The sequence below is a fragment of the Gymnoscopelus braueri genome, assembly GCF_963280865.1.
Source record: "Gymnoscopelus braueri genome assembly, chromosome: 15".
Lineage (NCBI taxonomy): Eukaryota > Metazoa > Chordata > Actinopteri > Myctophiformes > Myctophidae > Gymnoscopelus > Gymnoscopelus braueri.
In genome coordinates this window covers 21330409-21355279 of record NC_137620.1, presented here as the reverse complement: position 1 = coordinate 21355279, position 24871 = coordinate 21330409, and the positions used below count along the sequence as shown (strand labels likewise).

At 43.3% G+C, this 24871-nt stretch overlaps 1 protein-coding gene across 1 annotated transcript in view; it reads right to left on the bottom strand.

Moving 5' to 3' along the window:
- The window catches only part of LOC308102440 (pyruvate carboxylase, mitochondrial-like), a 445486-nt gene that overhangs the window by 339755 nt on the left and 80860 nt on the right, over positions 1-24871 (bottom strand). The window contains exon 10 of the mRNA XM_080452156.1: positions 12151-12269. Within this exon, the coding sequence (XP_080308282.1) occupies positions 12151-12269 (119 nt within the window). The remainder of the gene's footprint in view (positions 1-12150; positions 12270-24871) is intronic.

The following is a 24871-nucleotide window of genomic DNA, read 5'->3' as shown; positions in this document are numbered from 1 at the left end:
TCTAAAAGGCAATCATTTTTATTATATGTTACGCAATTCATGGACTTTTCTCAATATTCATTCCAATGTACTAGGCATATTACAAGGCATGCTCTAACACACACAAAAGCTTAACAAAAAAAAACATTACATGGCAGACCATTCCTTTGCTTTCAACTAAAGATGAACTGACATCACTTAGTTTCCCCCCTGCTGATAACAACTCAGATCTTCTGCCAATAACAAGTGCTTGAGGGGGAACAAAATAATACATCTTTTTGCTATATAAATTAATTTTTCTCCATCAGAGAGAGATAGATTTCACCTCCTCCCCTTGGTATGACAGAGGGCAGGAAATCGAATTGTTTTCTTAGATTTTTCAGACATGTGGGACATATTTATTTGTTGGGGGGGGGGGGGGGGGTATACTATTGGATTTTAGTATCCTCCACTCAGCCTCCACTCATCCTCCACTCAGTACTCTCTTCCTGCTGTGGTGTTATTCAGACTTGAGTTTCATTTAGGTTGTGTTGGTATGAGACTATAGTTGTCAGTAGTGGTCGAGCGATAATGTTTTTGGCCTATCTGACAGCTTTCTACGTCCATGTCCATGAGCATGTGTACTGGAATCTAAAATACAGGTTCATAACTTGTAGATTCATTGTTTTTCAACCTGCCATCCCTATTCTCTAAATATCAGCATCGGCCACTGAAAAAACATAATTGGTCGATCACTAGCTGCCAGCAGCACTGTCTGCCAACACACACACCCCCCCCCCCCCCCCCCCCCCACACACACACACACACACACACACACACACACACACACACACACACACACACACACACACACACACACACACACACACACACACACACACACACACACACACACACACACACACACACACACACACACAGTTAAGTTAATGCATGCATCCAACAGCAATAATGGTTTCTCCTCTCTCTCTCTTTCATGCCCAAACACCTCAAGGGAAAACAAACACACAAAATGAGAAACCAAGGGTTTAATTAAATCACTTTTTATGTATAGGACTCCTGTCCACCAATCCCACTGTCCCCTGAGACACGTTCATACATAGACAACAGAGACAGGCCTACCAGTGAAAGACAGATCTTTTACAGCTTACTTATAGACAAATTGAACCTCAAAAAGGATACAAAGGCAGAGTTACATCTGAAGAATACGAAAGCGCACACACACACACACCCACACACACACACACACACACACACACACACACACACACACACACACACACACACACACACACACACACACACACACTCTATGTGTTTACAGATACAACATACAACTCAAACACAGGTATCTACTGTACCTCACACTGAGTAAGGGCGGATTCACACTGGGTCCCATTGATTCGAACTGTTCCCGATATATACGATTGCCCTTCCCCCGCTGGCCAGCGCTCACATTAGTAATGTTTTTTCTATACCCGAGTACACTTCAATTCAACTGTAATGGTACTTAGGTGCCTCAAGGGAGCGCTGTGGACTATGGGGCTTTGGGAGAATCTCATGAGGCGGAAGAAGAGTCACTTTTGTCAGTTTCGAGCGAATAATACAGTTTGTCTGTGTTCCTGATGTTGTCTTGAGTTATAACAATAACAGAGAAACGACACACAACCACAGCAGTGCGCGCTGGCGGTCTTTGAAACCTCGCTGCGCAGCCAACTTAACGTCGTCTGAACAATTGTCGCATGACAGTGACATCACTGACGGATCCTTGGTATCTTATAAGCAGCCTCTTGGGTATGCCGTCCAATGTACCGTGTCGAATAACAGTGAAGTCACTAACTAATCCTGTCTTTATCCTAGACACCCGCGATGAGCGCCTTTTTTTCTTTTTCCACGCTCACGCTACTAAAACACTAGCGGGATTAATATATCATGCCAACATTCAAGTAGAACCATCAGAAGGTACAACACGGGGCGCTATGAATAGCAGTCCACTTCCTTGTTTTGGTACGGTGAGCCTTTACATTGCATGAATCGTACTCCAGACAACCTCTTACAGGCGTACCGGAGCACGGTTCAGCGTTCCGTTCACGGGGTACGGTAGAACTGCTGAATAGTTACGTTCCCGGACATTAGAGCTTATGTAGCCTCGATCTCCAGGCTTTTATTGTTTAGTTTTGCTAAAAAATAAAAGCCTGGCCCAGCCCGTCGGTGTACTCGGTATGAGGAAGTGTTTCACTTCCCAACCAACCAGAGTGCAGTGGGCGTCGCTCGTAATGTTGCGTTAACGGGGCGGGGGTTGACGGACAGATCGGTGAACCAATGGGATCAGGCGCAGTCTCTCGCCGGCTCTATACACCCGCCCCTCTATACACGAAATCAGGAGCGTTGGGGCAGTCTAGGGCTTATGAATTATGAAAAAGATTAACATCAATCTCCAAAAACACTGAATCTTGAAAGTTGAACACACTCAGTAAATCAATCAGGTAGAATTACCGCCATCTTATGGAAACTCAGTTAGGCAGGCAGACAGATGGGTAATTGCATTAATTCCCAAGCACAACTTTGTCTATTAGTTAGTATGTGACTGTGCGTGCGTGCGTGCGTGCGTGCGTGCGTGTGTGTGTGTGTGCGTGCGGGCGTGCGGGCGGGCGTGAGCGTGCGTGCATGACTGTGTGTGTGTGTATGTGTGTGTGTGTATGTCTCTCTGTGCCATAGATTTTTCATATTTCGCTGCAAATGACTGTACTGTTGTGTGTGTGTGTGTGTGTGTGTGCATGCGTGTGCCTGAGTGCCTGTATCTCATGATTATAGGTTATGGTATTCCACCCCCTCACTGACACTCCTGCAGTAAGACAAAGAAAGAGAGACTGCGAGAAAGAGAGATATGAGAGAATGAGAATGAGTTGGTGGGTGGGTGTGGAAGAGACGAAGAACAGAGTGAGAGAGAGAATACTCAATAATCTCATCTCCATAAACTCAATAATCAAGGAACACAATCTACCAAAAAAAGCAAGAGGGTATAATGTTTTTACCTGCTTGATCGTCTCAGAAAGGCATTTCACTTTTAAATAGAAAACATATTCAACATCATAAAGGCAAGAGAGAGAAATACTGCATCTAGAACCCATTAAAAGGGATAGTTCACCCCTAAAAGAACTTTTTTTCTATCGATTACTCACCCCATGGAGACTTGAATTCATGGAGATGTTTTGTTTTTGTCGCATTTCTAAGCCAATAATTTGATGACCGGAGACATTAGCATCTTTCCGCTGGTCATCAAATTATTGGCTTACGAATGTAACAAGAACTAAAGCGGTCCGGGCCACTTTCCCGGGTTTTAATGGGTTCAAAAGATTATCATCATTTTTTTCAACAGGGTCGGGAGGTGAGACAAGGTCGTAGTTTAGGTTCAACTTTGTCTCACATTTACATAAACAAATTGGCTACGTGCCCTGAGTCACCCCAAAGCCTGGGAATCCATGAGATCAGTGGTTCTCAACCCTTTCTGGATCAGGGCCCACTTGAAAATCTAAAAAAGGTTCGCGGCCCACCCATCTGACCACACCTTGTTAAGTGGTCAGATCGGTTATTAATTATGTTTTCATATTAACCCATTAAGACCGGGAAAGCGTCATTTTAGATTTTAACCATTATCTTATACTTTGCCTATTCAAAAACAGATATACAATCTCATAGCACGGAACCGAGCTATGAGCTTGTAGATCTGCTATTTTTGAAGAAAAGAAAAATTGAAAATGTATGCAAATCTTTGAAAATATACATACATTTTTAACTCAAATCTTTGCTTCTGGGGGTCCCGGGAAGAAAATATTTTGAGATGGGGGGTCCATGGACAAATACATAACATCTTGGGTGGTCCTTGACATGAAAAAAGTTTGAGAACCACCAATATTATAGCAACATAAAATATATATATAGTTTTTTTAACTGCAAGAAATTTGTAGAATTCCCCAGAAGCAAAGATTTGAGTTAAAAATGTTACGCTTTAAAACACACACAGACGCACACAGACACACAGAAACGTACACATTTTGTCTGCATCAACTGCAAATCACGCAGACCAGAACTCATTGAAAACATCCAAATCTTCTCAATAAACACCCCTCTCCAGAGTCGGATCCCCTCGAGTCTATTTGGCATTGAAACATTCTAAAAGGGCCAAATGATCTGAAATATACTGACCTCCATCTGAAAACACATTACACACAGATGTTTGGAGTGGAAAAGTTAAATGACAACACAAATTCCATTTTCTGAGAGGCTGAACTGGCCAAATACCAGACCACTCAACAAACCAAAGAAAGTATAAAACTCACTAAATAAAGACACGGGGACCATAACCTTGAAATTGAAAACGGAAGATATTTAAAAACCTTGCATACCCAGGGACCAGAAGCTCTGCCAGCAATGTGACCTTTTAGAAATAGACAGAAAGGCACTTCTTTCTCGCATGTCCCGAATATGACAAGATAAGTTCCCAAACCCAACCTAAATTCACAGACACCAGCATGCCCACATTTTAGCACATTTTCACCAACGCAAAGGCTATATATAATCCTATAGGAGAAGATGAGAGGTCTCTAGTACTGTCAGCAAGGCCAGGGCCGTGGCATGGATTTTATAAATAGTGAGGTCCCAGCCTCCCACCGCTCAATTAAAGACCACTATCCTACCATAAATGTGCTAAATCTGTGTCTGAGTGAGTGAGTGAGTGAGTGAGTGAGTGAGTGAGTGAGTGAGTGAGTGAGTGAGTGAGTGAGTGAGTGAGTGAGTGAGTGCGTGCGTGCGTGCGTGCGTGCGTGCGTGCGTGCGTGCGTGCGTGCGTGCGTGCGTGCGTGCGTGCGTGCGTGCGTGCGTGCGTGCGTGCGTGCGTGCGTGCGTGCGTGCGTGCGTGCGTGCGTGCGTGCGTGCGTGCATATGTCTGTAGTTTGTATGGGCATGCCCATATATGGGCATACACTTGCAGTGTTGCCTGTCTAGTAGTATAAATCTAGCTGTAGTATACAACCCTCGTAGACGTATTTATGATTCTGACGTCTTCAATCTACGAGAGTTGTAGGGTTCACGCCCCATGGAGACCTGGACTTTCTGCACTATGCCCCGTAGACACTCCAAACATGTACAAATGTGAAAATAAAGGTGCTTAACCCCAAGCCCCAATTGTTAACTGGCTCTACGGGGTAGAAGAAGTGTTTTAATGCCGTCTGTGGCCGAACGCCATTTTTTCACCCTCGTTTACTTCCTGTTTACATTTAGTGTAATTCCGGGTTCCACCGGATGCGCCCCGTCACTACCCGTCACTACCGCCCATTGGGAACTTCCGACAGAATCGGCCACAGACGGCATTAAAACACTTCTTTATTGAAAGATATGGATTATTACATTAAACTACTACCCCGTAGAGCCAGTTAACATTTGGGGCTTGGGGTTAAGCACCTTTATTTTCACATTTGTACATGTTTGGAGTGTCTACGGGGCATAGTGCAGAAAGTCCAGGTCTCCATGGGGCGTGAACCCTACAACTCTTGTGGATTGAAGACGTCAGAATCATAAATACGTCTATGAGGGTTGTATACTACAGCTAGTATAAATCTATGCATTTGAATGTACAGTGTACTTTGAGAACAACAATAGTGACACAAGATTACTAATGTAATTTACATAATACAGCAGGTGGTCGCCTCTCGCTGTGTGTGTGTGTGTGTGTGTGTGTGTGTGTGTGTGTGTGTGTGTGTGTGTGTGTGTGTGTGTGTGTGTGTGTGTGTGTGTGTGTGTGTGTGTTCCATACAAACCTAATGTTGCCTCAAAATTGCGAGGGACGTTTCACTGCTATTGTTTCGAGCTCTAAAATGCAGCAAATTTAGGCATAAAAGTCTGCCAAAAATATTTCGAACGGACCATTTTCACAGCAGACATTTGACCGGTAAACGCAGCTGAAGGTAATAACGTTAATTGTGTGTGTGTTTCATTTAGGTGTTACAATGTGAGCCAGCATGGACAGCTCGTATACAGTCCATTTCATGCTGGCACACAGAAATGCCTAAATGATCACACACCCACATTTAACAATATTACCTTCAGCTGTGTTTACCCGTCAAAAAGGCTGCTGTAAAAGGGACCCCTTATTGACTGACTGACTGACTGTGTGGTAGGAATTGACAGGGGAAATGGGGAGTTTGCTGAAAACTATGTTTTTAGCCAGTAACTAGCCGGTAAGACGATCTCATCATCTCGCATCCATGCAGTAGCTGCCATGGCTGCTAAAATGCACCCAGAGGGGACGGACGGACAGACAGACATACAGACAGACAGAGATGGATTCAGCCGAGGACAGACAGATGAAGGAGAGAGCCCGAGGGAGGAACGACAAGAGACAGATTATAAGAGGAATAAGACATGACGGCGTGTGTGTGTGTGTGTGTGTGTGTGTGTGTGTGTGTGTGTGTGTGTGTGTGTGTGTGTGTGTGTGTGTGTGTGTGTGTGTGTGTGAGTATCGACCCTTGCTACAGATAACGTCCTATTAGTAGCACTGGGAAGGAACCGCATCCTATTAGTGGCGTTGAGGAGGACCCACATACCAAGCAGTTATACACAAACACACCGATCAGTGTACAACACGCAAACAGAAGGAGTAATGAATGGAGAGAGATACGGAGGGGAAAGTAAAGAATGGTTGAAGACGGATAGATAGGAGATGGAGCGAGATTTGGAGCTACAAGGGAGGGAGAGAGGGGTGAGCCGTAAGAGGAAAAAAAACGACGAGACGAAAGCAACAAATTAGGCCATGGGGATGAAAGGGTGATTAAAGAGGTGGGAGGAGAGCGAGAACGAGGGAATGAATGCGTTTAAAGGAGAGGTTCTGACAACTCGCTGAAAAATCACCTGCATGGCTGACGGCTCTATTAGTGACAAAGCCACTCACTCAGACACACAAAAAACGAGCAAATTGCTCCACCAGGGAGGGACCACAGGCCAGGCTCCATGACCATTACAGAGTCCCACTGGACACTAGTACACTTGTGAGATGAGGCCTGTTGGTAGAACTGTGGTACTGGTCCATGTTTCAAAGGAGACATACTGCACAGGATAGTTAAAGGACGACTTCACCCATTTTCAACTCAACTTCATATAATTGGTCCTCACTAATGCTCATGATAATGTGGTACCATTTTGTGTCTAAGAGTGTCCACAGCTCAGCTATGAGACATACAGAGTAGAATTTATGTTTTACCATTTTATCATGAGCTTTAGTGAGGAGTGGACAAATTATATGAAGATAGGTTGAAAATGGTGGAAGTCGTCCTTTAATAATGTTCTAATGCTCTATAAATGGTTTCAAACTGACTGAAATAATAACAGTTCCAACCGATATGAACTCCCATTCTCTTTCCTGGATACCAAATACAAAAGGTTCTTGTTGGTCTGCTGTAAGCTTAACAAGCTAGCTAAACCTGTCCAGTAGTTATGGTGAGGGGGGGGGGATTATACTTGGAGGATCAATCCCGTGGGCTTCTCTCTCCGCAAACACTGCCATCGTCAGCTAGACACTACCAGCAACGCTATCATCCACCAAGATGATAGCTAATGTAGTTAGCCTATGATGCTACCAGCCCAACAGATAATTATGTTGAAGGGATTTGGTTCATTTTACACATTGGCTGCCAAAGACGCATATCTGCGTTCTAATTAATTTCTCGCCTGGCTGCCAAAGACGCAGATCTTCGTCTCTCCACTTCCTTGTTAACTTAAAACTTAAAAATTCTGTATCTCGGCTCCTGAGTACTTTTTTTTTCAATGAAAAATCTCTGGCAGTCTACAGCAAAGAATCTGAAATAATTCTGGCAGATTAGGTGTTAAGAGTGTATGACTGAATCTGTCTATAACAGTGGTTGTCAAATGGTCTACTGAGGCACACTGGTGTGCAGTGAGACAAGTGCATTGCAACACGTTGTGAGCTTGTAGGTCGCCGTTAAAACTACATTTTTAGCGAGTCCGTTCAACCAAATGCAATGGCTGAATAAATAAAAGAAGATATGGGCAGAGCCAAAATCTCTGCTGCCTGAAATAAAATAAATATGAATAAAAGCTGAGATGTAAACTTCAGTGAATCTACGATTAGAAATCACAAAATAAATATGCTTCAGCATCTCTAAAGGCAAAATGCTAAGCGGCCCCTCGTTGCCAATTAAGAGGAGAACGGTTTGGACACGCAGCATGCACAACACAGTGGGGGGTCTGTATAAACTTGAGCCAGGAAATGGTTGGGACTGGATATGAAGTAGTCGGCCAATGTTTGAAATACCCCAAGCAGGATTTCTATTAACTTATCTCGCCTTGTGGCAGCAGCACTTGAGGAAATATAGTGAGAAAATGTATTATATTAAATTAAAGAGAAAGGGGATAAAAGAGAAAGGGCAGAGAGAGAGAGAAGATAAGGAAATGGTGTGTAAGAGGTGTGTGCGTGTGTGTGTGCGTGTGCGTGTGCGTGCGAGAGAGAGAGAGAGAGAGAGAGAGAGAGAGAGAGAGAGAGAGAGAGAGAGAGGCGAGAGAGAGCAAGAGAGTCTGAGAGGGCTGGTGAGACTCTTTTATTGATGTTTAAGAACGAAGTTACGATCTCATCTTTGATGCTTACCAGTAATCCAGCATATAAGCCTTGGTGAATGAGTAAGAATATTAGTTCAATATATTGCCTTTTTTCTATGTCAGGCATAACGTTAACATCTAATATGACAAAATGGCGGGAAGGTAAATAATAGCTAAATCAACTTGATCCTTCATTGCTGGAATGTTCGTGTCTTCAGAGGCATTGAGGATCATGAAACTTCATAATGTGAAGAACCGTAAGCTCATGTGGGTTTATTCATTTTGATGATAAACCAGAGATCATAAAAACTGAAAAAGAATAGTGAGAGAAACTGCGAGACGCGCATCAGAGAATGTCAAGGCAAGACAATAAGATGGCATCAAACAAAATGAGAGGATGAAGCCAGATTCACACCAAAAATAGCAGAATTACAAGCTCACAATGCGTTGTGTTCTCAACGCATTGTGATCTTAGAAGATCTGCTATTTTCGGCACAAGACAAGGTCGTACGACGGAACATAAACTAGGCATAAGAAGTAGAGAGAGAAAGTGAAACAATTGTTAATGCTCTGCATGAGCCACAGTCGCATCCTATACACTCATTGGCGATGGTGGTATTACTATAGCACTTACAGTAGTTATGGAGTACCAGCTCACGCGCCATTAAACCACACAAAACATGACCTTTATCTACAGTATTCTACGGTCGACTGCGTCAACAGTGTGCTGTTCTACAAAAACGAGGAACGCTGAATGTGTGATGACTATTTACTCATCACTGCTCATTATCCGCTTAATTCTGTTCCATTTGTTAGCAATTCAGTTTGAGATAACAGCCTCCACACATCAGCTATACGGCTTCAAAATGTCCCTGACATAAAGTAAACCCCTGCTGGCCTCTTGGCAAATACGCACTTCAACTATCGACAGCAATTGCACGTTTGTTCATCTCTGTGTGTTCAGGATGTATTAAACTATAGCTTGCCACGAAGTCATCCCAACAGATTTTAGTTTAGTGGAACGTTGTGAACTGTAGCTCTGCACTACCCACAAAGCACAGCACACACTTCTGTACACTAAGCCAGTGTTCAGTTAATCAAACTAATCAATCTAAAAAATATATCGATTTAAATAAAATAATTGATATTCAAAATGAAATGTTAAAAAATCGTCAACATTTTTCCTAAAGTGAAAAATAGCAGATCTACAAGCTCACAACGCATCGTGACATGCTGTAATCAGCTTGTAGATCAGCATTTTTTTGCCATTGTACGAAGAAGTATACAATAATAATAATCAATTTAGTACATTTTTCCACCCCGAGTCATTGACATAACAAATTAAAATAAAATAAATAATCTTCTCAATTATTTGATTAATCAACAAAGTAACTGATAGACTAATCACGCACAAAAATAATCGATTATTGCAGCGTCTACACTGGTCAGTGGGTGAGTGTGACTTCAGCTAGTGCAAAAGTTTTCCGTTCCAAAGAGGCCTGTTGTGTTCCTTCAAAGAGTAAGTAGGCAGAGATAAAGCAGTCTACAGAGAATGGTAGCTGAAGAGAGCTGTGACAGTCAGGCAGGGAGAGAAGTGTACAATTATGAAACGTGCGTCAGTGCGTGAGTGCGTGCGTGCGTGCGTGCGTGCGTGCGTGCGTGCGTGCGTGCGTGCGTGCGTGCGTGCGTGCGTGCGTGCGTGCGTGCGTGCGTGCGCCATACATTAAATACCTCCCAACTGTAATAAAACTTGTTAATAGTGTCAACTCTGCTACTTATCACCAATTCCGTTAATTCCCTTCACTGTTAATTGTGCCAGTTGTGTTAAGTTCCTACTAAAAGTAGAAATAAATGTGTGTTTGTGTGTGTGTGTGTGTGTGTGTGTGTGTGTGTGTGTGTGTGTGTGTGTATATATGTTACAGGTAAATTGGCATTCCAGGTAAATTGGAAAAGAAACGCTTGTTTTCACCGCCCCCCAGGCAATTCTTAAACCAACGCTAGAGGGTAATGCAAGCCAGACATGAGTCCCACACCACACACGCACGCATGCACACGCGCACAAATGAGCACGCACACACGCATGCGCGCACACGCACACGCGCACACACACACACACACACACCCCCGCGAACAGCCTTATTCCATGCAGTTGAAGCACAAGGGGGCGAGCCTGAGGAGGCGGGGCTGGCGGGCTATGTTAGTGCAGTGAGTGGCAGTTGGGGAAAACCATAGAGGGGCAAACGCAGTCCCCACAACATCATATACGATTCTGTGCCTATCGGTACATAACTCGGACAGCGCTTAGTCGACTAGCAGACCATCGGCCGGTCGTCGCCGGCACTCGCGCCTGGAGGCGCTCGGGCGCGCCTCCTTGGCCTCAAGGTCTGCTGAGTCGGCGCGCCTCCGTCATGGTCCAAAACTATACTTTATCGGCGAAAAAAAGTAGTCCGCGGTTGTTTGAAAAAGTAATGTCCCAAGCGGGAGTCAAACCCAGACTCCCAGTGATAGTGGATGGGGAGTCCAATGATTATCGAAGTACGTCGTCGTCCTCGCATCGCAGCCCCGCCCCGAGAATAAAAACAAGCGCTCCACTTCCAATTTCCCTGGAATGCCAATTTACCTGTGACATATACACTAAGGGCCCATATCAAATCACGATAAGTAGAAGACAACACGCACACCACTAGGCTCTGCGTCTTTTGCGGTGCAGGGAATCAAATCCCCCAAAGATCCAATTCCAAAGAAAAAAGTCAATTCCTGCACACACACACACACACATCACCTCTGTGTTGATTTATTAAAAGAGGTCGACGGTTCGGTCACAAGGACCTTTCTCAAGCCACCAGATCATCAGATGTGGTGTATCAGGTCACACAACATGAACTCTTGTATCAGTACTGTGAAATGGTCTATGGTTCATAGAGTAACAAATCTCATGGGTCATCAGGAGAGCAGAACGCCATTTATACCTTTCATGACCTCTCATTCATTTCTCTCTGTGTGTCTCTCTCCCTCTCTCACCATCTCTCTCCCTCTCTATCTATTCCACTATCCCTCTGGTTCTCTCTTCTGTGTTCCAACATCTCTCTCTCTCTCTATTCCACTATCCCTCTGGTTCTCTCTTCTGTGTTCCAACATATCTCTCTCTCTCTCTCTCTCTCTCTCTCTCTCTCTCTATTCCACTATCCCTATGGTTCTCTCTTCTGTGTTCCAACATCTCTCTCTCTCTTCTGCAATCTCCCTCTCTCTCCCTATCTATTCCGTTATCTCGCTCTCTGTTCAATCATCCCTCTCTTTTTCGCAATATCCCTTTTTCTCTCTCCCTCTGGTTTATCTCTCTGTCCCCCCCTCTCCTCTCTCTCTCTAGCATTCTATCACTCCTCACTGGCCTCTCTCCTCCTCCATGCTCTCCAACCCAGTCTCTTCATCCTTCAGCACATTTCCAAGGTGGGAACCATCCGTCCTTGAAACAAGACACCTGTCTATGGACAGATGATAGCCAGGACCTCTCACCTTACACACACACACACACACACACACACACTATGAATGCGTGTCACTTACTCTGTGACTTCTTCAGTGACCGTGTGTTCCACCTGGAGTCGGGAGTTGACCTCGATGAAGTAGTGTTTCCCGTTCTTGTCCACCAGGAACTCCACGGTGCCGGCGTTCTCATAGCCCACCTGTGGGGTGACAACAACATGGTCAACACACAGCTTAACACCAGTGTTAATTTTGACTAAGACTAAGAAACTATTAACTAAGATTTAGATATTTAGTCGACTAAGACTAGACTAAGACTAAACGATTTCAGAAGACTAAAACAGGACTAAAACTAAATGGTGTGTTATTCAAAAGACTAAGACTAAATCAGAATTTGCTGTCAAAATTAGCACTGCTTAAAACCACTGCATGATGATCTAGAAAAGTGCGCTCCTCAGAGCGCAGATCCCAGACAGGCCCGTGGTTGCCTTCCCAAGGAACGGTTAAGGCACCGCCATCAGGCCAATTAACCCATTAAGACCTGAGGCCGATTCTACAAATGTCTTCCAAATCAGTAGTTCTCACACAAAAAGAACAGATGTACAAGCTCGAGCTTGTACATCTGTTATTTTTGAATAGCCATCGCTAAAATCTAAAATGACACAGATGGGTTGAAAACATTTAGCGTGGCAGTTATTCTTTCCCCTAGTGAAAGGGTGCATGCAAAGTTTCACGGCAATCGGATTCCGCGTTCAGGATTTGTGGTATTTTGTGCAAAACGGCCACTCCGCAACCTTTGAAAATCACTTGTGAAAAATCGGACAGATAAGTCTAGATCACATGACTACAGAGATAATGTGTGACGATTTAGGTGAGGTTTGGACAAAATCTGTAGGAGTGGTAGCAAAACATTTGTTTTGCAAACATTGGCCTCATGAGGCCAATTAGAGAAATTTGGGGCAGAAGTTCCTCCTTGGCCTCCCAAGAGTCTGTGTGCAACGTTTAATGCCGATTGGTCCAGCAGTGTCAGAGATTAGCTGTTTACATACAAACGGACGGACAGACAGACACAAAACATAATCCTCGCCTTTGGCCTTCCGGGCCTTGGCGGGGATAATAACGTAAAGCTCATACACAAATAAATCCTAAAGGAAGTATTATAAAAACTCCTCATGGAAAGTTAAAAATAAAATAAAAACTACTCTGGCCCGCTGCATTAATATAGAAAAAGATTAATGAATATCAATAAAAATACTGTATAGATAGACAACAGCCGTTTTCCTGCTTCCTCTCAGACAGAGACTGTCAGATCAGATGCAACGTTGAATCCGTCCCAAGCAGTGATGGATGAGGTGTAGGTGTAGAAAGTGTTATGAGAAGAAGAAAAAAAGAAAAAAAAAAGTTGTGCAGGATCCACAGAAAACCCATCAACATAAATGTGTTGCAATGCGCCACAATTTATCATTAGCATCCACACTCACTAATGTGTGTCGTCAGGGCTTGGAAGACATTTACATTTCATAAACAAGAGACACCTTCCAAGATTTCCTGCCTCCATCCCTCCAATCCCCAACACCGCCCGCCGCGTTATTCCATAGTCAGTTCCTGCCAGTGTTGCCATGTCCGCTTGTTATAAGCGACTTTGGGCTTGTTGTTTTTCTGTAAAGTTGCTTGTAAAATATTGGTAGTTACGGGTGGTGTCTTTTTTGGGCTTGCTTCCTAAATGCAAACATTTTTATGTTACCCCTTGTAATTGTCCGTGTATCCATATCTAAAAATGTTATGTGCTAGGGAGCCCCGTGCCAGATTTGTGTTGTTAAAATGTTTCAAAAATATTACACATATTTCAACTTTTTGAAAATAGTCGATCCACAAGCTCGCAACGGTGTGAGCTTGTGGATTGACTATTTTCAAATAGCCGATGTGTATAGGTTTAAAGTGCTCATGTGGCCTAGTCACTTCTTTTGGGCTTGCTATCGTAGACCTGCTGGTTGCTTATTTCTCTCAACAACATCTTATTCCTGGCAACACTGGTCATTTCCTGCTTTTATTTATACAGAGCGATAGAAAGTCAGGACACTGAGGCCCTGCCAACACTAGCATGGGTATTTTTGCTCTACATTCGGGCCTCTCTTCCACATCCAGTCAAAGTGATAAATATCAGTACTGTTACAGTAATGTACTGTAACAGGTCTCCATGTCATCCTTCTTTATGGAAACTTAACTAGTAACTTACTAGATACTTACAGTATCAAGTAATTCTGACACTTAATCAGCAGTTCAAGTACTGCAACCTTTAGAATTTATCATATGGAATTCTATTTAAGTATGTATCTGCATTCACGGTTCAACACTCAGCAAATATCACAGGGGGACAAACCTTCATACTATACAAATGTATACTTTCCATTAGTATGCTTTGCTGGCAGTCATAGTGAGAAGAAAGCTTCTCTCTGTTTGTTTACCGCAGAAGGAATGCTCTCTGCAGAGACCTCAGTAAACCATGTTAATTTTAAAAGAGATGAGCATCTCAAGCCCAGCTATGCATATTGAAAGCCCCAGATACACAGTGAAATCCGGTGTTAATCTAACTCAGAGAGTGCAAAAGGGCCTGTTTTTGCTAAATTGGCCTCCAGCACTAATATCCACCATCTTCAGAGAGTCTTTTGGCAAAACACAATTTGTGTGATATAGTTGTCTTAACAGATTTTATTTTAAATGCTCGGAACATTTTCATATGACTCTGTTGCACTTGACTATATAACGTGGTTTAAAATCATCACTGGAACTCTTGCAAATGTACTATTTTGTCAGAAAGTCAGTCAGTTATATACAGTATAAAACTAGATATAATTCATATATAATTCAACCAATTAAATTCTGAGTCGGGTATAGTCCTACACCAAAGACTATTAAAAAATGGTACGCAATGCCTCCTGGTAGGCACTCGGCATCAAGGGTTGGATTGGGGATAAGTCCCTGCGACATACTGTACTAGCGTCGTATCCAGGGGGTGAACTTGTACATCAAACTGCTACAGAAACAAGACATAGGCTACTGACCTATGGGACCACATGGCTCGCGAACTGAGCCATGTGAACTTTCTTGTTACTTCACTTTGTTATCTTTCTACTGTTCAATAGAAAGAAAAAAAGGCAGATTTCTGTGTGGTGTTAAGGTGGGAGGGGGGGGTAAACAATTACAGACTTTTGTCTTGCAACTGGTCTCCTCTCCAGACAGCTTTACACGGATCCATGCACAAAACCCTCTGACCCCCCCCCAAGCCACCTGTAATGACTGGCCGGGTCAAACAACACTCGCTGCAGAACATGGCAAACGCAATTTAGGCAATAGGCATTACATTTATTTTCCATGGTGTACAAGCAGCACAACCTAACACAGGACGACAAGAGCCTCAGCATGGCGCATAGAGGCAAGGTTATGCCTTCTTGACTGAAGCCTTTATCAGGGGGGAATGAAAGTTCATTCGGAGTTTTTTGTCCGCAGGCGAGATGCTTAAAAGAACAATTTAATCCGTTATTTTCCACTTTTGCGACGAAGACTCTGGTCTCCAGGAGGGGATGAAGAACGGGAGAGAAATGCAGGTTTTTAGCTCTACTTTAACTGTGGGAGCAGCCTGGCTGACACCCTACAGGCCTGCTTTGACTGCCAGAGTTTGGGGCGAAAAAGTCCTCAATGTCAAACACATTAAATAAGCAGAGGCAGAGAGTGAGAGAGCTTGGAGAATGAGAGAGAGAGAGAGAGGGAGAGACACACACACACACACACAGACAGACAGAGACAGAATGGGAGAGCCTTAAGCTGATGAGCACTAATTATCAATTTGGCTGACCTTGGTATTGAAACATAAGGTCGTAATGAAAACAATAGCTTTAAAAAGGGGATGAAAAACATGGCCATATGTTGGCAAACTACACACATGCATTGGACACAGGGGCACATACATGTGCAAACGCACAAACACTGGATGATACATCTAAACTTTTGCAACAAAGTGGTATTATGTACACACTGAGGGTTGAACGCTACCTGTGGGCTATATGGTAGCAGCATGGCACCCAAAGGAATCATTAAGGCAATGAACATTATGTGATCGAGTTAGCCCTGGAAAACTCAACTATGTGTGTGTGCGTAGTCGATAGTGTGTGTGTTCGTGCATGCGTGCGTGTATCTGCAAGCTATGGTTTCAGTTCAGTAATTTAGCACCTGCTCTCGGCTCATCATCTGGTCATTTTGCCTAGAAATAGTACAATTAGATTTGCCTCTCTCTCTCTCTCTCATCACAAACACATACACAATAACAGGGATATACCATCATGCACACTCAAGAAGATTGCTCATCATGCGTGTGTTAATTTCCACTGTAACTATTATGTAATGATCATACAGTATGTGAACAACACACACTTAGACAAAGTGGTGACAGTTTGGTTCTGCAGGGAGAAATTTGACCCATTTAGAGCATCTGTGCTTCTAGACACTGCACCGTGGAGACCCATTACCATCACACAATCACACATGCATGCATACATCGATACATAACGTACATACGGACAGACACACACAGGGAAAAGCAACACAACCACAAATGCACACAGGGATAATAAACTGAAACTGAAAGTTGAACAGGTTAAAGAGATAGTTCACCCAAATAATTACTTATTTTCTATCAATTACACAACCCATGAAGCCTTGAGTTCATGGAGATTGTTTGTTTTTGACGCATTCCTGAGCCAATAATTTGATGACCGGCGGAGTCAAAGGAGACTCTGAGTCTCCAGCCGGAAACTCAAATCAATTTATAGAAGATAAGTAATTATTTTGGGTGAACTACTCCTTTAACCACTTAACCTGTTAAGACCTGAGGCCGATTCTACAAATGCCTTCTAAATCCTAACAGTGTTCTGAAAAACCTATGTTGCTATATAATCGTTGCTGTCGGGCAGAAACCTCTTCTCTCCATTTATTTGTGTTTTTTTTGTAAATTAATGCCTTACTGGATCATACACAAAAGCATCAAAAGTAGCAGATCCACAAGCTCAAAACTACACGAAGCGACGCGTTTTGAACTTGTAGATCTGCTACTTCTGATGCTTTTGTGTGCTAAATAGCCCTGTGTGTGTGTGTGTGTGTGTGTGTGTGTGTGTCCTTTACAACCTGTGCAGAGCTCCTATTACCCAGCTGTTGAGATGACTAATATGAAAGCCATGACCTTACCAATAGCAGTGGGTAAGCAACACACACACACACACACACACACACACACACACACACACACACACACACACACACACACACACACACACACACACACACACACACACACACACACACACACACACACACACACACACACACACACACACACACACACAGATGACAGGTGAAAAATCTGGCTCCATGCAGGGAAGGTTAAAAGAAAAGGGCTCAAGCTGAGATTCTGAGTGTGTGTGAGTGTGAGTGTGAGTGTGAGTGTGAGTGTGTGTGTGTGTGTGTGTGTGTGTGTGTGTGTGAGTTGTGCACTAGCTCCAGAACTTGCTGTGGCGATGACGAATACATTTAGCTGGCATTCAAGGCCTCACTGATAAACTACAACGCTATTACCAAACACAAGGTCTGCATGGTACAAACACACACCTCTCTTAATACACATACACACACAAAGGAATGTTTCTGCCACTCAACACACACATGTACTGTGCATAGGTGTGCACACAAGTCCATGCCGCTCAATCAACCTGCTAACACGCTACACACAGCTAGACATTGAAATGGCAGACAGTGTAACAGATTGAGGAGCCACTGTAATGCAGCCACTGACAGAGCAATCAATGAGGTATGCATACTGGCATTGGAAAAGGTTGTCAGGATGATGCACACACGCGCACACAGCCCCACACACACACACACACATACACGTGCAAAAACAATTGCCATGAAGGACAACTCCGCACACACACACAAACACATTTATACTTGGTTGTGCCAATCTATAAACACACATGGCAGCACAACGCGTTGTGAACTTGTAGATCGGCACATTTTGGTGCGTGACAATGGCTGCACAAATAAGTATAGCTTAAGAAGGCATTACTGTTGAGTCGCATGTATTTGTGGGCGCAATGATTCATTATCTTATCAAGCCTCCTCTTTTGATACCGATCCATCCCACCATCCACAGCGAGCCGAGTCCACATCGCTCTGCCACCGTGACTGGGGTCCCCCAAGGCCAAGGGGTCCATCGTCGGCCCCCTCGTTTTCTCCCTCTACACCACCAAATGTCTACGCCGAAAATAGCGGCTCTACAATCTCACAGCTTATCCCAATGCGACATGTTGTGAACTTGTAGATTGCCTATTTTCACTGGATGTTCGCCGATGATGGCGCCCAGATTAGGGAGGTTGGGGTTTAAGTGGTTAACTAGAGTTGTTCCCATACCAGTATCGGAAACGGTGTCTCAATGATAGCTCATTTAGCATGTCTGAAGCTTAAATCAGGGGGGGGGGTCCCCAGATTATTTCCTTAATGTGCAACACTGTTTTCTCACTCAGCAGTAAACAAACAGTATATGTATGTACAGTACATCTGATGTAATAATGATGCTGTGATATCATTGCGTGATGACATCATTATATGGAATAGTTAATGATGTTACTCAACCTGAATGGCTCTTTTAACCAAATCTATGATCTGAATGTATCCATATGAATGACATCAGTAATCCATATTTGGGTACATTGTGATAAAGACACACTACCTGTGTGAATTAATGACTCCTCTGACAGGAGGGAGAATTATATTGTAGCTTTGTGATGCTGAGCTGGCATTAGGACCATGCTTATTAACATTCATTCAATGAAACAATATTATTTCTTAGTTACTGTAAGTGTGAGCACTTCTAGCCAATCTGCAGTCAGCCAATCAAGCAATCGGACTCCGCCTTTAAATATCACTTGCCTCTGACACTTGTCATTCTCTTTCCAGCATGCAACAAGCAACCTCCATCCCCCAACTCCACCAAGTCTCTATCATCTAGAGTTGAGAAGGAAAACGTCTAGACTCTGGGGGGAGGGGGTTCTCCCTACACATTGTGTGCCAAAAACGGTCCGGACCGTTTAAGCCCTTTTTTGTCTCCGCCGGAGGCGGAGAGTATGTTTTCGCTTCGTCCCGCTGTGTGTTCACCTCCCTCCTAGCCAAGCTAACATTGGTCAAGCTCCACGTGACACGTGTCAATATGTTGACACCAATGCCTTTGATTGGCTAGAGGGACGCATGACGAAATAAAATCCTATAAATAGGTGTGTCACTTCAAAAAGCCATTTATGTTTTTTGAAGTGAGGTAAGACAGGATCAATCAGTCTTGATTGGAACAGTACCTTCCAGTACAAATCACCCGTCCGTGCGTGTGTGTGTCCCTCTGAGAACACCTAACATTGGTCAAGTTTCACGTGACATCACAATATGTAATATAAATATATAAATAGCTTAGACAGGAACAGTACTTTACAGTACAAACAGAGATCACAGCTGAGATCACACAATGCAACTAACTCCCATTACGCAAACTGAAGAAGCAAATCATCGTCTGAAACCTGATGAAGAAGCAAAGGCGCAGAAGGCCAAAGCTAAGAAAGTATACTCATCTACAACAGTAACACAGAAGAGGACTATAGAGTTGACAATTGGCCACCTTGATCAAATACATTATGTAGCACTAGAGAAAACTGACATAGATCAAACACACCAATCAACTGCTGAAACTGTTCAAGACAATGAAGATGAAGAAGACAGACAAGCATTTGAACAAACCAGTCAATTACGAGGACTCCCATATGACACATGGCTTCAAGAAGAACATTTTTTAGATGCAGACACTACATATTCAATCGCCCCTGCAGAACACCAAAAACCCCGCGCATTCTACCAAGACGACAAGTTTGAAGAGTTGGCAAACCCATCAAAGTACCCTTATGGCCGCGGTGGTTTAAAAACACACAGATTTTTTTTTAACCAACGCCTTTTGCATTGTGATGGCCGTTTTGCTAAAGACATCTCCTGGCAGCTCAGTACATGGTGGAAGCACAACAAGTCAAAGATCAAATTCAGATATCCCTACGGCAAAGCCGTTTGATTAAAATAGCACGGGTCTGCTGGCGGAGACTTGTGCTCCGAGCATTTTCTTTTTTTTCACATGGGGCGCTCTAGCGCAACTTTGGGATCCTCCACGGAGTCTCTAAGAAGGAGAGGACGGATGTGGATCCATGCCAAAAAAACTACCTCTTGTCCACTCCCATTATAACTCCTTGACAAAAAGCTTCATATCTCCATTTCTTTTTAACGTGGTGGAAACGAGCCGTTTTCGATGGCCGATCACTCTGCAATGGCGGATCGCGTTAGAAATATTACTGTTCCAGGCGATAGTCGGGACCCTCCACCGTCGTGCACGCAGCCTTTGTTTACATCCGCGTCCTCATAATGGCGACTACAGCGCTAAACAACTCAGCGTACACGGTAAGAAGCGCTGGCACTAGATGTACCCTGTTTTAAAAAAAACTCTGGCACACAATAAAAAGACATAGATACAGGAAACACGTACTGTAGATCATTGGTTTTCTTAAAGTGGGGTCTGGAGACCCCCAGGGGTCCTTGGGGGGGTTCCAGGGGGTCCCCAGCAAGATAAAAGTTAATGAAGCGTCACAATAAATGTAACCCCCTTGTTATACTATGGCTATTCAAAAATAGCAGATATACAAGCTCACAGCGCAGCACCGAGTGCCGCACTATGAGCTTGTAGATCTGCTATTTTTGAAAAATCGTGAAAATGTGTGAAAATCTTTAGATATTTTTTTTAAGGCGAACATTTTTAACGCAAATCAACATTTGCAACATATTTTTTTTTATTTTCAGTTGGGGACCCGCGGCCTTATACATATCAATGTGGGGGTCCTTTGCACGAAAAAGTTTAAGAATCACTGCTGTACTATAGCTACCGCATTGCTATTGCTGTTCATTGGAGCGATGCGCCAAAAGCACAAAATCTCGGCGTGCTTGCGTTTGTAGTATTTTAATATTACGTTATTTTCAGGCACAAATTAGCCGCCTACTACACGTTGCTTTTGCCGGCAAGGGGTCCTTCACTTCCAAACAACAACACAGCGGACTAAAGCAAAGATTTTCTTTGAATCTCATTCATGTTGAATGAGATTCAAAACGGAGTAGCTCTGTAATTAAAATCAGCTGTGTTTGAAGAACGTGCAGCTATGGAATTCAAACAGGTGCATGTACTGTAATCAAGATTAATTTATATTCATGAAAGCTGCGTTATGTGTTAAAACGCAGCACGTTTTCGTTTAAAGGAAGTAATTGTCTTTTTCGGGACTTTTGATATAAAAATACACAAAAAAAAACAATTATTTTGGCATCTATTGTTATGTATGCCTATATGAGGACCACGGATATGCTCTAAAAGTATGAAAAACATATTTTTCATTTCACTACACCTTTAACCCTGCCGACGACGACGAGTCGAGTGCTGTGTCAAGTGATATGTCTTAAGGTGACTCTCGACCAAACGGACTACTTCAGACTACAACAGACTGCAACAGACTGGCAATCTGTTGGCAAAAGTTGGCATTTCGTTCAGCACAAACTGTCGGCCGATGTGCACATTGTTGTGCTTATGCGTTATAGCTGGCAGGCTGGGCTGCCAGTACCGCCAGGTCTGCTTATTATAATCGACTTTGGGCTTGTTTTCCTGTAAAGTCGCTTGTAAATATTCATAGTTTCTGGTTGCTTTTGTTTGGGCTTGTTTCTGAATTGTAGTTGCTTATTTGGACTGGCATTCAAGATTATTTTGAATGCCATTTTTTTATTTTGATGCTTTTATATCAGCTAGAAACTAGCTGATTGGTGGCCCGTGTGGGATGTTTTTGATGAGTTGTTGCATGTTGGGAGATCGTGTCATCCTCTTTGGAGGACCAACTATGTACAACTCTCCATTGTAGGCAAAGGCTGAATGACCATAGCGTTCTTCTGGAAGAAGCTGGGCAGAAGGTGTGCTCAGCCAGCAGTTGGTCTCTGTGTCAAACACTGTGATGTTGTTGCATATCCCCTGGCGCCCCCGGCCCCCAAATACAAACATCTTTGTCCCGATGATGGTGGCAGAGTGATACTGTGAAACAGGTGGTGGAGTTCCTCTGATGTTAATTAAAGACCAGACCATTGTGGTGGTGTCCAACTTGTAGATGCCATTAGTGTATGCATTCTGCTTGAAGGTATACATGACCTCATAGATATACATGACCTTCCTCATGACACAGGCTGAGTGGTTCTCCCTCCCCTCTGGAACTGTACCAGAAATATTGGGTTTGGACCATCTGTGGTTGTCAACATCAAATGAATAAAGCACGTTACAGTAAGGATATCCCCCCCAGATGTAGACAATATATTCTACCAGAACAGCTGTGTGGTACCTCTGCATAGAGCGAACCTCAAGGCGATGTTCTCTTCCATTTGTCCATGGGGGCAACGTCCTCCAGCGTAAAGACAGTGTGTTGAAGATGTGGACATCAATCTGATCACTGTTGTTCTTGTTGTTACTGTATCCTCTAAATGTGTACACCTTGTGTCCGACCCCCACAGCAGCTTGGCAGCAGTAATTATGTCCTCGTTTCAGATTTATTGTCCAGTGAAACATTTCACTCACCAGCACCACTGTGAATCAGTGCAACTAATTTACAGAAGCAGTTAGAAGGTGGGGCAAGTTGTTTCCAGAAGTTGCTGAATGGTGTTGTGTTGGAAAATACGATAACGACATTTAAAAGGACAATTACATCTGATGTAATAGTGATGCTGTGATATCATTGCGTGATGACATCATTATATGGAATAGCTAATGACGTTACTCAACCTGAATGGCTCTTTTAACAAAATCTATGATCTGAATTTAGTCAGTACTATGACATCAGTAATCCATATTTGGGCATATTGTGATAAAGACACACTACCTGTGTGAATTAATGACTCCTCTGACAGGAGGGAGAAATATATTGTAGCTTTGTGATAGTGAGCTGGCATTAGGACCATGCTTATTAACATTCATTCAATTAAACATGTTAATTCTTAGTTACCGTAAGTGTGAGCACTTCTAGCCAATCTGCAGTCAGCCAATCACGCAATCGGACTCCGCCTTTAAATATCACTTGTCATTCTCTTTCCAGCATGCAACAAGCAACCTCCATCCCCCAACTCCACCAAGTCTTGAGAAGGAAAATGTCTAGACTCCAGGGGGGGGGGGGGGTACTCCCAATTAAAAGCAAATCGCAAACATATGTACGTTGCATTATGTACTTTAAAAGTTAAAGGAGTTTTTTGCAATTTTTGTTATAGTCATAAGTGCAACAACCATTTTAGTTTGATGACACCTATGGTATAGCTCTGTTAGAACCCTGATTCCCAGGATTCAGTTCAAAACTAAATCAGGGAAGTACCGCTCCAAAACGAATGCTCCAGACATACTGTATACAGGGTATCTGCACATTTCTAAAGTGACTATTTAAGGATTTTTAATGTGCTTTTAACTAGTTCAAATAATCATATTTGTATCAGAACATTAAATGGACACTATATGGATCATGTGGGCTATTTGTGATCCATTTTAAAAGCCAATAAATGGAACATGTGCTGTATCTCACCATCACTCTGCCTATTCCTCTGTTTTCTTCACTTGGTTGGTCCAAAAGGCACGCTGAGGCACCTTGATTCCTTTCTCATTGCCGTCTCCAATAGTTTTGGTTACTTTCTCTATCCTTCAGTGTTAATTTTGTCTAGACTAAAAGACTAAAAGATTAAGATTTTGATATTTAGTCGACTAAGACCAAACCATTTCAGATGACTAAAATAGGACTAAAACTAAATTCAAAAGACAAAAGAATTTGCTGTCAAAATTAAGATCCTTTCACTTTTCTCTCTCAAACCGTCTCTCTTTCTCTCTCACCTGATATCTCTCCTGCTTGTCAGTTTCCCCATATTTCTCGCTCCACCCCCCCCTCCCCTCTCTCACTCTTTCACTCCCTGCCTAACTGTATCCATCTTATTGTTCCGTCTAGGCTGCTTTGTCCCTCCACCAATCAATCCCTGACCCTCTCTGGCGTCTGACCTCCAACCAGTCACGGAGCAGTGCATGCTGGGTCCCGAAATACTCTGGGGCAATATGGGTAATGCGGTTATACATGTGGCACTGCAGAGGGTGTGTGTGTGTGTGTGTGTGTGTGTGTGTGTGTGTGTGTGTGTGTGTGTGTGTGTGAAAGACACAGCAGAGGTACCAAATCAATCACATGGTCGATGACATTGATCCGTTAAATGCCGATGTCAAGTCAACTCAGTGTGTGTGTGTGTGTGTGTGTGTGTGTGTGTGTGTGTGTGTGTGTGTGTGTGTGTGTGTGTGTGTGAGAGAGAGAGAGAGAAAGAGTGTGTAGCAGCAGTGTATGCGGTCGATTGAGGCAGACATCCAGAAGTGCTGGACGCAGTTTCAATGATGGCTTCTGTGGAAGAATCTAATTGTTTCAAACACATAATCAATGACATAGTTGGGCAGAACACACTTTGTCTGCTTTCATGACACTTATGAGGACAAGTCATTGATTAAGAGGGAGATTCGTGCTTCCAGCCTTCGTCACTCATCAGCGGCTGAATTGTCATCTCGCTCTTTGCGAGTGAATAACTGTTCTCCGAAAGGTGCCGTTTGTAGAACAGATATTTTTTTTACAAACCATAAAAACTT